We start from the raw sequence: 12,917 nt of genomic DNA, 5'->3' as shown, positions 1-12,917 counted from the left end.
CCTATGGTCAGTGAGCCAAAGGACAGATACCTTAGCTGAAGGTGGCAAATGGGAAATAGCTAATGTCACTTCCCCCTTACTTAGGAATAGGGGGAGTCAGCTTTTAAATAAGTAATAGTTGTCAGAACAGTGAGAGTTATGTTCAAAACAAAGTGGACCCCAATTATATGAACAGATTTCTAATTAAAACTTATCTGACTGTATCCTATCCCAAAGTGCCTCTAAGCTCTCTACAGGGTTTTGTGTCTTCTCTATTATTTTAAATAACAAGAAATTGCAAATTATTGAATGTACCTAGATTACTTGAGATCTTAGGAATGTTCTTTTTAGGGCTTTTTTCTTATTTCTTTTCTTGAAACTTAGGTAGAGGCTATCAAACACCCTGAAAACTTCATGATGGGGCCAAAGACGCTCATATGATTGACAATTTGCAGACAATTTGGAACAGACTTACAGGTCTGATCCCAGCTGGGGACTTCAAAAGTACCCTGGAAGCTATGTTGTTGGACAGATTGGAAAGTCTGATCCTGATGAGGACGCAGAGTGGAACCCAAAGATGGAAAAGACTTAGAGTACCCCAGGACTGTGTTTTCTTTTCAGAAAGCACATTGAAGCGCTCTCTTCAGCAGCACATATACTAAAATTGGAACAACACAGAGAAGGTTAGCATGGCCTCTGCACAAGGATGGCATGCAAATTCGTGGAGCGCTCTGTATTTTTAAGTACAAGAGGCTTACAGGATATCAAATGTACAAAATCACAACAGATCTACACCAAGGCACATTATAATGAAAATGCCTAGCATACAGAATAAGGAGAGAATTTTAAAACCAACAAGTGAAAGGAATCAGATTATATATAGGGGGAAACCAATTAGTATCTCTTCAGATTTCTCAACCCAGACCCTCAAATCTAAAAGATCCTGGAATAACATATACCAAGTTCTGAAAGAAAGTGGATGCCAACCAAGAATCTCATCTCCAGCAAAATTAAGCTTCAGATTTGATGACAAAAACCTTCCATGATAAACAAAAGTTAAAAGAATTTACAACAAGAAAGTCTGCACTATAGAACATCCTCAGCAAAATATTCCATGAGGAAGAAATAAAAAAACAACAATGAAAATCAGCAAAGAGAGGTATCACACTAAAGGAAAAACCAATCAAAGGAGAAACCAAGTCAAGTTAAAAACCAAAAATAGACCAAAATAACCAGGAATACAAACCATGTCTCAATAATAACCCTAAATGTTAATGGCCTGAACTCATCAATTAAGAGATGGACTGGCAGGTGGGATTAAAAAAAAAAAAGACCCAACAATATGCTGGGTCTCATCTCATAGGAAAAGACATTCACAGACTGAAGGCAAAAGGTTGGGAAAAAACATATCACTCACATGGACTGTGTAAATAAGCAGAGTTTTATATTCTCACATCAAATAAAGTAGACTTCAAGCCAAAGTTACTCAAGAGAGATAATGAAGGACATTTTATACTGCTTAAGGGAACCATACATCAACAAGACATACAATTATAAATATATATGTCCCAAACAATGGAGCATCTATGTTCATCATACAAACTCTTCTCAAGTTCAAGAGTCAAATAGACCACAACACAATAATACTGGGTGACTTTAACACACCTCTTTCACCACTGTATAGATCTTCCAAACAAAAGCTAAACAAAGAAACTATAGAACTCAATAATATAGTCAATAATTAGACTTAACATACATATAAAGAATATTTTATTCCTCAACGAGTAAATACACTTTCTTCTCAGCAGCACATGGATCCTTCTCTAAAACAGGCCATTTATTATGCCACAAATCAACTCTTAGCAAATACAAAAACGTAGAGATACTACCTTGCATTCTATCAGATCACAATGGAATGAAATTAGAAATCAATGATAAAAATAGAAGCTAATCTAACACCTGGAGACTAAATAATATGCTATTGAATAACAATGGATTGCAGAAGACATCAGAGAAGAGATTAAAAATTTTTAGAGGTAAATGAGAACACTGATACAACATATCAAAATCTCTGGGATACTATGAAGGTACTACTAAGAGGAAAGGTCATTGCATGGAGTTCATTCCTTAAAAGAAGAAAAAGTCAACAAATAAATGACCTAACATTACAACTCAAAGCCCTAGAAAAAGAAGAACAAATCAACACCAAAAGTAGTAGAAGACAGGAAATAATTAAAATCAGAGCTGAAATCAATAAAATTGAAACAAAAGAAACAATTGAAAAAAATGGACAAAACGAAAAGTTGGTTATTTGAAAGAATAAATAAAATTGACAAATTCTTCGCCATTCTAACAAAGAGAAGGAGAGAGAAAACTCAAAATTACTAAAATCCATGACAAAAAAAGGACACTACAGAAATACAGAAGATAATTAGACACTATTTTGAAAATTTGCACGCCAATAAAATAGAAAATATCAAAGACATCGACAAATTTCTAGAGTCAAATGATTTACCCAAACTGAATCAGAATGATATACACAAGTTAAACAGATAACTTTCAAGCTATGAAACAGAAGATGCCATCAAAAGCCTACCAATGGGGCTGGGGATGTGGCTCAAGTGGTAGCACGCTCGCCTGGCATGCATGTGGCCCACGTTCGATCCTCAGCACCACATACAAAGAAAGATGTTGTGTCCGCCGAGAACTAAAAAATAAATATTAAAAAATTCTTTCTCTCTCTCTCAAAAAAAAAAAAAGCCTACCAACCAAGAAAAGCCCAGGAACAGATAGATTCACAGCTGAGCTTTACAAGACTTCCAAAGAATACCAGTACTCCTCAAATTATTCCATGAATAATTTGAAAAAAAGGGAATACTTCCAAACTCATTCTATGAGACCAATTTCACCCTGATTCCAAAGCCAGATAAAGACACACTAAGGAAACAAAACTTTAGACCAATATCTCTAATGAACATAGATGCAAAAATTCTCAATAAAATTCTAGCAAATGTAATACAAAAACATATTAAAAACATAGTGCACCATGATCAAGTGGGGTTCATCCCAGGGATGTAAGATTGGCTCAATATATGGAAGTCAATAAATGTAATTCATCACATCAATAGACTTAAAGATATGAATCATATGATCATCTCAATAAATGCAGAAAAAGCATTAGACAAAATACAGCACCCCTTCATGTTCAAAACATTAGAAAAATTAGGGATAATAGGAACATATTTCAACATTTTAAAAGCTTTCTATGCTAAGCCCATGGCCAACATCATTCTAAATGGAGAATAATTGAAAGCATTCCCTCTAAAAACTGGAACAAGACAGTGATGCCCTCTTTCACCACTTCTATTTAATGTAGAACCTGAAACTCTAGCCAGAGCAATTAGACAGATGAAAGAAATTAAAAGATATAAATAGAAAAAGAAGAACTCAAACTATCACTATTTGCCAAAGACATGATTCTATACTTAGAGGATCTGAAAAATTCTGCCAGAAAATGTCTAGGACTAATAAATGAATTCAGCAAAGTAGCAGGATATAAAATCAACACCCATAAATCAAATGCATTTCTATACATCAGTGATGAATCCTCTGAAAGAAAAATTAGGAAAACTACCCCCTTTACAATAGACTAAAAAAAAAATTGGGGAAATCAACTTGATGAAAGTGGTGAAAGACCTCTACAATGAAAACTTCAGAATGCTACAGAAAGAAATTAAAGAAGACCTTATAAGATGGAAAGATCTCCTTTCTTCTTGGATAGGCAGAATTAATATTGTCAAAATGACTGTACTACCAAAAGCACTATACAGATTTAATGCAATTCCAATCAAAATCCCAATAAATTCCTTATAGGAATAGAAAAAGCAGTCATGAAATTCAACCAACCAATCTGCAAAGAGACCCAGAATATCTAAAGCAATCCTTAGCAAGAAGAGTTAAGTAGGTGGCATCGTTATACCAGACCTTCAACTATCCTACAGAACAACAGTAACAAAACCAGTATGGTACTGGCACCAAAATAGACTGGTAGACCAATGAAGAATAGAAGACACAGAGACTAACACACATAATTGCAGTTGTCTCATACTAGACAAATGTGCCCAAAACATATATTGGAGAAAAAATAGCCTCTTCAAAAAATGGTGCTTGGAAAACTGGAAATCCACATGCAGCAAAATGAAATTAAGCCCCTATCTCTCACCACACACAAAACTCAACTCAAAGTGGATCAAGGACTTAGGAATTAGACCAGAGACCCTGCACCTTATAGGAGAAAAAGTAGGCCCTGACTTCCTTAACAAGACTCCCAAAGTGCAAGAAATAAAATCAAGAGTCAATAAATGGAATGGATTCAAACTGAAAAGCTTCTTCTTAGCAAAAGAGAGAGCCTAAGAGTGGGAGCAAATTTTTACCACACACACATCAAATAGAGCACTAATCTCCAGGATATATAAAGAACTCAAAACACTTAACACCAAAGAAACAAATAATACAATCAATAAATTGGCTAAGGGGGACCAAGGTTGTGGCTCAGTGGTAGAGCACTTGCCTAGCATGTGTGAGGCACTGGTTTCGATCCCTGGCACCACATTAAAAATAAAGAAATAAAATAAAAGTATTGTGTCCATCTACAACCAAAAAAATATTTAAAAAAATAATTTAAAAATTGGGCTAAGGAATTGAACAGATACTTCTCAGAAAAAGATATACAATCAATCAACAAATATATGAAAAAATGTTCAACATCTCTAGCAATTAGAGAAATGCAAATCAAAACTATTCTAAGATTTCATCTCATTCCAGTCAGAATGGCAATTATTAAGAAAACAAGCAACAATAATTGTTGGCAAGGTTGTGGGACAAAAGGCACTCTTTTACTTTGCTGGTGGGACTGCAGATTGGTGCAACCAATCTGGAAAGCAGTATGGAGATTCCTTAGAAAACTTGGAATGGAACCACCATTTGACCCAGCTATCCCAGTCCTTAGCTGATACACAAAGGACTTAAAAACAGCATACTACAGGAACACAGCTACATCAATTTTTATAGCAGCACAATTCACAATAGCTAAATTGTGGAACCAACCTAATGCCCTTCAGTAGATGAATAGATACAGAAACTGTGATACATGTGTGTGTGACACACACACACACACACACACACACACACACAATGGAATATTACTCAGCATTAAAAGAGAATAAAATCATGGCATTTGCAGGTAAATGGATGGAGTTGGAGAATATTATGCTAAGTGAAGTTAGCCAATCCCCCCAAAACCAAAGACTGAATGTTTTCTCTGATAAGTGAATGCTGATCTATAATGGGGGAAGGGTGGGAGCATGGGAGAAATGGAAGAACTTTGGATAGGAAAAAGGGGAGGGAGGGGAACGGAGAGAGACCGACCGGGTATAGGAAAGATAGTAGAAGGAGATGGACATCATTACCCTAGGTACATGTATGAAGAAATGAATGGTGTCACTCTACTTTATGTACAACCAGAGAAATGAAATATTGTGCTCCATTTGTGTACTATGAATTGAAATGCATTTTGCTGTCATGTATAACAAATTACAAAAAATTAATTAATTAATTAATTAAAAAAAGAATCATAAGGGATGAAGGAAGACACAAATACAAAAAGAAGTGAATAAAAAGTGTACTAAGATGTGATTAGGTTCTGATTTTCATTTTTTTAGGATCTAGAAATGTGCATTGCATAGAATTTTAAAAGACTTGAAATTTAAAATAAACTGAACTGACTTGACAATGAGGCAACAGCTTGTCTGATTTATCCCTTGTCGATGGGAATGATGCCATAGAGCACAGAAGTGATTTGATCACTGTCATACATGATGACAAATTGAATCTAACACACTTATATTCAACACCCATATATTTATCAGGCATTTATTCTACATCAAATAATTTTTTTCCACCTGTCTTGTCAAATAACAAATGAACTTAAAATTTTAAAAATGAGAACATTTTGACAGGCTTACGTAATAGAAATTTGCGTTTACAAAGGCTGGAACTGGTGGAAAGCCATGTTTTAAAGGATGTAAATAAGAGAAAAGTCACTCAGAGCATTTAAAAGGAGACCCCCCCAAAGGGTAAAATATCCATTGTTTATGTCAGAGAAAATACTTACATATAATATCTATGATTTTACTAGCATATGCTTTTACATATGTGTTCATAGTGGCTGTTTTAATTAAGACCATTTTACACAGCATCAATTAGAGCCTGCATATAAGATCGGCAGGCAAAATCTTGTTAATTCTGACTATGGAAAAGAACTTGAAATTCACTAGGTGAAAAATCAATTAATCCCATAAACTATATCAGATTATTCTTACCTTTAACGGAATCAGGTGAATGAATAGATTTGGTAGATCTATACTGTGATGTGGAACCCACTGACTCTTCAGCTGAACTAGTCAGGAGTGAATGCACTGGAGATTTCTTAGGAGAACAACTGAATGAACGGGAAGCTGAATTTTTCACTGTTGGACTTGCTGAAATTTTGCAAGAATAAAAGTAAAAGACAGTGATTAAAAATAGCATACTTTATCAAACTTTTGCATTGAGAGAGCTTGCTTTTATACAGATCATTTTGTTTATGATTTCTTAGAAATGAGAGCAAGGTCTCCTAATGAATAAAAATAATGAATGATCAGCAATCAGAAGTGATATCCCCCAATTAAGTTCTTGTTCAAATGCAGAAATCACACCTGGAAGCCAATCTGTAGAAATATTAATGAGCACCATCAAGGCTTATTTCAAAGGTAAAAGGCCATGGGACTCACCTGTGGAAACACTTCAACCAACTCCTTTGTTCCAGAGGTGGGAAAACCAGAGGTAGGGCTGAACCCAGATGAAAGTTGAATGAAAAAATAAAAACTCAAAGGCCAGATAGTCATGGTGCTGTTTTCAATGCCTATTTTGCTCCATGCTCTACCCAGAACTATATAGAAATTCCTAAGCTAGCACACCAAAATGTTTTTTTCTGCTATTAGGCCCCCTCCTGCATGGTGGGAGTTCTAGCTCTTCTTGCTTAAATAAATCCTGCTCTGTTTACTCTTCCCTTGCATGACTGTCCCTGAATTTTATTCTTTAAAATTTTTGAGACAAGAACCCAGAGGAAATTGGCAAAACCGGGAATCTAGTCTAATCTCAAAAACTCCTGTTTCACTATTTTAACTTTTTCCATCAGAAGCCTGCTGTTATAAAGATCATTTTGATTATAATTCTTAGAAATTAGAGTGCTGTCTGGCTCAATTCTCCTTTTTCTTTCACCTAATCAGTATTTGTTGAGCACCTGTTTTCTATCAGATAGGTTTAAGGTTCCTGGGATTTATCAGGAAACCAAATAGTTAAAGACTGTGTAGCTTTTGTTTAATTTATGTAAATTTTGTTTAATTTATGGAGCTAACATAAATCAGTAAGTTGCATAGTATGCTACAAGATAATGTGTAACTTTTAAAAGGAAAAGGTTAAGGGGGATTGAAAGTATAGGAAAAGGTTGTGGTTTTAAAAAAAAAGTGGTAAGGGTTAAGTCTCATTGGGAACATAACATCTGAGCAAAACTTTAAGGTGAGGGGGTTAATAATAGGAGGCACAGTGGGTGTAAAGGCCCTAATAGGGAGCACCTGACATGTTCAAAGAACAATTCAAGAGTAGATAAAGCAGAATGAATGGAGGAAGTAACAGGAGAGTTAATGGGGACTTAGAGGTTACAGTCATGACTTTGGCTTTCAAGCTCATGAAAATGGGGAGTTGCAGGGTTTTCAGCAGGTCCTGTCTTTGTGCTTTTGTAACAGTGGTCCACTGCACCTTTTTAATAGACCCTTCACAGCTCATTTTAAAAGAGACATGTTTTTCTTTTCCTTTTCCCCCTCTCCCCCTCCCTAACCCAGTGGCAGGAAACAGGATTACCCTTTACCCATCCTAGACCTCATTCATCATCTGTATTTGAGCATACATCCACCAAAGGGACCAAGTAATTCACACTTGGAGGTTGGCACCAGAAGATCTAAGGAATGGCTATCTCCCAAATTAACAACTGAATCACAACCTCCCCCCACTGAGGACTTCTTTGAAGAACTTCTTTAAAAGCCCTCTTCTCCCTGATGGGCAGAATCATAGCCTCTGGGACAGGGATCCCCTGTGTTTCTCCTTTGCTAGCAAAGCAATAAACTTTTTTTTTTTTTCTCAAAACTATGTCTTTATTAAATTGCCATCAGGGACAAGGACAAGCTTTTGGTAGCACTTTCATTGAAGACTCACCTGTGCATTGAAAAGCGAAACAACTAGATGGATCTTCCAGGTCTCCTGCGTTCAACATAACTGGCTCTCTGGAAACATCAAAACAGTAAGGAGAGTATTCTGGTTATTCTGGTTATAAAGTATTCTTATGAACTCCTGTCAACACAGGCAAATTTGATGGCTTAAAGTAAAACTTAAGGTGGCAATCCTAATCCTAAACTGTAGGAGTCTTAACATACCCTAAAATGGAGATTTGAAGTTGCGTTGTCACTTTGCATTCTGTACCCAGGAACATTTTTCAGGATGAAGTAATTCATATATATAATTTTGGTCAGAAAATTCATGTTTGAGTAATAATACTACAAACCCAAATCATCTTTTCATGAATTTTAAGAAATGCATCTTAATGACTCATTTAAAATTGAAGAGACCAAAGACAGCAGCAACAACAAAAATCTCTTAGCATTAGTAGTATCAGTTTACAAAAGTATAAGACTTAATTAAATAAAAAAGTTAAACTATGCAGTTCTTTGTGAATTGGGTAGTCTGAGAAGGTCACAGCAGTTCTCAAGGTGGTTTGTGAGATCAAAGCTATTTTCATTAAGATGTTCTCAGAAAATATCAGAGGAGTTCCCGCACCAGGTGCTGTGCTGATAGCTGATATCATGGCAAGTTAGATCCAATTTTTATTTTTCTTTTATTTTTGTGATACTGGGTATTGAACCTAGAGGCTTGCACTTGCTAGGCAAGTGCTCTATCACTGAGCTACATCTTCACCCCTTTTTATTTATTTTGAGACAGGGTCTTGCTAAATTGCCCAGGTTGGCCTTGAATTTATAATCCTCCTGACTCAGCCTCCCAAGCAGTTCCAGTTGTCTTTTGTTGTTGTTCTTTTTAGTTATAGATGAAAATAGAATATATTTGACATATTATACATATGTGGAGTACAACTTTCTATTCTTCTGGTTGTACACGATGTGAAATTACATTGGTCATGTATTCATAATATATAAATATAGGAAAGTTATGTCAGATTCATTCTACTATCTTTCCTATTCCCATTCCCCTTCCCTTAATTCCCTTTTGTCTAATCCAAAGTACTTCTATTCTTCCCTACTCCCTCCCTTATTGTGAGTTATCATCTGCATATCAGAGAAAACATTTGCCTTTGGTTTTTTGGGATGGCTTATTTCACTTAGCATGATAGTCTCCAGTTCCATCCATTTACCAGCAAATGCCATAATTTAATTCCTCTTTATGGTTGTATAGTATATATATAGTATATACAACATTCCGTTGTATATATTACACCATTTTTTTTATCCATTCATCTGTTGAGGGTCATTTAGGCTGGTTCCATAGTTTAGCTATTGTGAATTGAGCTGCTATAAACATTGATGTGGCCATGTCACCATTATATGCTGATTTTAAGTCTTTGGGGTATATGCTGAGGAGTGGGATAACTGGGTCAAATGGTGGTTCCATTCCAAGTTTTCTGAGGAATCTCCATACTGCTTTCCAGATTGGTTGTACCAATTTGCAGTCCCACCACCAATGTATGAGTGTACATTTTTCACTATATCCTTGCCAACATTTATTGTTACTTGTATTCTTGATAATTCCAATTCTGGACAAAGAGCTATAGAACTGAATAATACAATCAATAATTTAGACTTAATAGACATATATATAGCATTTCATCCATCAATGACTGAATATACTTTCTTCTCAGCAGCACATGAATCCTTCTCTAAAATAGACCATATCTTAGGCCACAAAACAACTCTTAGCAAACACAAAAACCTTGCATTCTATCAGACCATATTAGAATAAAATTAGAAATCAACAATAAAATAAAAAATAGGAGCTATTCTAACACATGGAGACTAAACAATGTTATTGAATCATCAATGTGTAGCAGAAGAAATTAGAGTGAAATAATAAAAATACTTAGCAGTAAATGAGAATAATGACACAACATATCCAGTTGTCTTTTATTAAGCCATACATTAAACTATGGAACAATATCCCCTCCATGATTTTTTTAAAGGATATAGGTTTTTTCCCCTCATAAAATGTAGTATTCTGGTAATTTCATTGTTGAAGAAAACAATTTTTTCTAAGTCATGGAGAACTATACAGCAGAGCTTTAGTTGTCTCAAGGGACAACTCACCTCTACCTACGTAGTTCAGCTTTGGTCCCCAAAGGCAGTACATAGTAGGAGTCACTAGCATGTACTTAGGAGACAGCTCCACCCAAATTCAAATATGGGCTCCATTGTGTAAAAGTTATATAACCTTATCAAGTTGTTGAAGAAATCTCTCAGTTTTCATTTCTAACCTACATATGGGAAAATAATGCCTACCTCATAGATTAGATGAGGTAGATTAAATATATCTAAAACAACCAGAAAATAGAGAAAATAAAATACAGTATGGTTACTGTTAATAGGTACTATGTAGTGTTATATCCTCAAGTGAAAAGGAAATCAAAATTTTCCTTTTTATATTAATAGAAAGATATATTTAGAAAGACTCAAGTTTACTATTTTGTGGTCAAGTGGCAGAGACTGTAAGATAATATTTTTAATGCTGTCTTGAATCATTCCCTAAATAAATATTTACTAAAGGGCTATTAGGTGGTAGGCATTATGCTTGGTGCTGAAGATGTGGTGATGAATGAGCCTCAGCTTAACTGAAATTAAAACAATAGAAACCATTTTCCTACCCTTAAGACAAAAAGAAGGCTCTGATTGCTCTATTTTTTATGGGTGGTAAAAACAGAAAAAATAAAAATAAGTTTTTGTCAGTGGCTGGTCAATAAGTAGACCTTGAGAATAGGTCTATTTTGCTCACTATAATTTTCTAAAGGCTTAGCACAGCACATGGCACATTATGGGTAGTAAATAATCTTTTTAAAAAAATTTTTTTAGTTGTAGGTGGACACAATACTTTTATTTTGTTTATGTGGTGCTGAGGATCGAACCCAGGGCCTCACACATGCAAGACGAGCACTCCACCACTGAGCCCCAGCCCCAGCCCCTAGTAAATAATCTTTTGATTTAATTAATGAAGAATAGTAAAAGGCACATTTTGAAAATTGGAGGCTGGTAAGATAATTTCTTACCTGCTGAGTGTTTCACTGGACTTGCTCCCTTCGGTAGAGTCCCTTAATGAGTTGTTGCTTCTGTCAGTAGAAGAATGGGAAAAATTAAAGACTACACAATGTTACTTCCTTATCAGTCTAGTAAAGGTCTGTGAGAGAAATAATTTGTTTTGTTTTGTTTTGTCACGGGGGACTGAACCAAGAGCCTTATGCATGCTACACCCTAGCGTGATTTAGTTTCATCCAGGATGAAATGATACCATATGGTAGACAGGTTAACATATCACTGAGCATTAATTATATAACAAAATTATATAATAAAATAAAATGGTTCATCTGAATGTTACTTTCAGACAGATGTAGAAAGGAGACTGGGCCTCTGACTTTTCCAGGTAGAGAGAAAATTATATAGAAAAAAGCTTGAAGATAAAAAGACATGAAGCTCTGGGAATTGGGAGTAATCTGGTTTGATTAGAACATAAAATGGGAGTAAAGGCAGACGGCTGATAAATTAGGAGATTCTTCAGTGCAGACCAAGGGACAATGTACTTCTTGTAACAGGCAGTGAATTACTGAAAATATCAAGCAATGAATAATAAATTAATAGTAATCTGTTTTTCCTTTTTGGCTAAAGTGTTCTCAGAAGTTGTCTTGATTTTTTTTTTTTTTGGTGTCTTACTTGAAGGTTGTGGATTTCATTTTTTTATGTTCTTATTATTTAATGAGTTCATTTAAAATTCAGCTATTCAACTACTGATGAAAGTAGACTTGTTTTTAGTAAGGTTTTTATAAACCTGTGTTGAGGTTGTTATAATTCCCTTCTGGACCGTTCTTCTCTTTACATTTATATAAGCCATTGTAAACATGTATAGAACAATCTTTTGGTATGGCATGCCTTATAATAAATAGCTTCAGATGGCTAAATATCAGTGCTATGGACTGGATGTTCATAGTTCCTCAAAGGCCAATGTGTGGAAGGCTTGGTCCCAAGGATGGTGCTATTGGAAGGTGTGGAACCTTTAGGAGATGGGACCTTATGGGAGGTCCTTAGGTCATTGGGTGCATGGGCAAAGGAGATTGTAGGAACCAGCTCTTTCTATTTCTCTTTTGCTTCCTGTAAATGAGGTGAGGAGTTTGCTCCATCACCTGTTTCCCACCATTGTTATCAGGAACCCCAACAGAGTCCCAAAGCAATGGGTCTACCAGATCTTACACTGGAACTTCTAGAACTATGAACTAAATAAACCCTTTATAAGTTAATTATCTCAGGTTTTTTTTGTTGTTGTTGTTGTTTGTTTTGTACTGGGGATTGAATACATGGGCACTTTACCACAAAGCTACATCCCCAGTTCTTTTTATATTTGATTTTAATATAGGATCTCACTAAGTGCTATGGCTGGCCTTGAGTTTGTGATATTCTTGCCTCATCCTTCTGAGTTGCTGAGATGACATCTACAGGAATTTTGTTATAGTGAGGGAAAGCTGACATAATCAGTGAAATCTAAAATAAGCAAAAAAGAAATGCCTATAAAGTTGGTTTATA

The 12,917-nt window shown here is 35.3% G+C and overlaps 1 protein-coding gene and 1 non-coding gene across 4 annotated transcripts in view; one reads left to right on the top strand and one right to left on the bottom strand.

Annotated features, from left to right (window-relative positions):
• Positions 1 to 12,917, bottom strand: part of Ccdc158 (coiled-coil domain containing 158) — a 72,567-nt gene that overhangs the window by 3,975 nt on the left and 55,675 nt on the right. For all 3 annotated transcript variants that reach the window (XM_077803490.1, XM_026413680.2, XM_026413682.2), the window contains exons 19-21: positions 11,396 to 11,455; positions 8,290 to 8,357; positions 6,360 to 6,518 (exon numbers count right to left, since the gene is read on the bottom strand). In XM_077803490.1, the coding sequence (XP_077659616.1) occupies positions 6,360 to 6,518; positions 8,290 to 8,357; positions 11,396 to 11,455 (287 nt within the window). The remainder of the gene's footprint in view (positions 1 to 6,359; positions 6,519 to 8,289; positions 8,358 to 11,395; positions 11,456 to 12,917) is intronic.
• LOC113200298 (U6 spliceosomal RNA) lies at positions 614 to 720 on the top strand. The gene has a single exon (XR_003303033.1). It is a non-coding gene; the product is annotated as a U6 spliceosomal RNA (small nuclear RNA).

This window comes from Urocitellus parryii, chromosome 10 (genome assembly GCF_045843805.1).
Source record: "Urocitellus parryii isolate mUroPar1 chromosome 10, mUroPar1.hap1, whole genome shotgun sequence".
Lineage (NCBI taxonomy): Eukaryota > Metazoa > Chordata > Mammalia > Rodentia > Sciuridae > Urocitellus > Urocitellus parryii.
The sequence above is the reverse complement of the archived record's forward strand: the minus strand, read 5'-3'. Positions and strand labels throughout refer to the sequence as shown.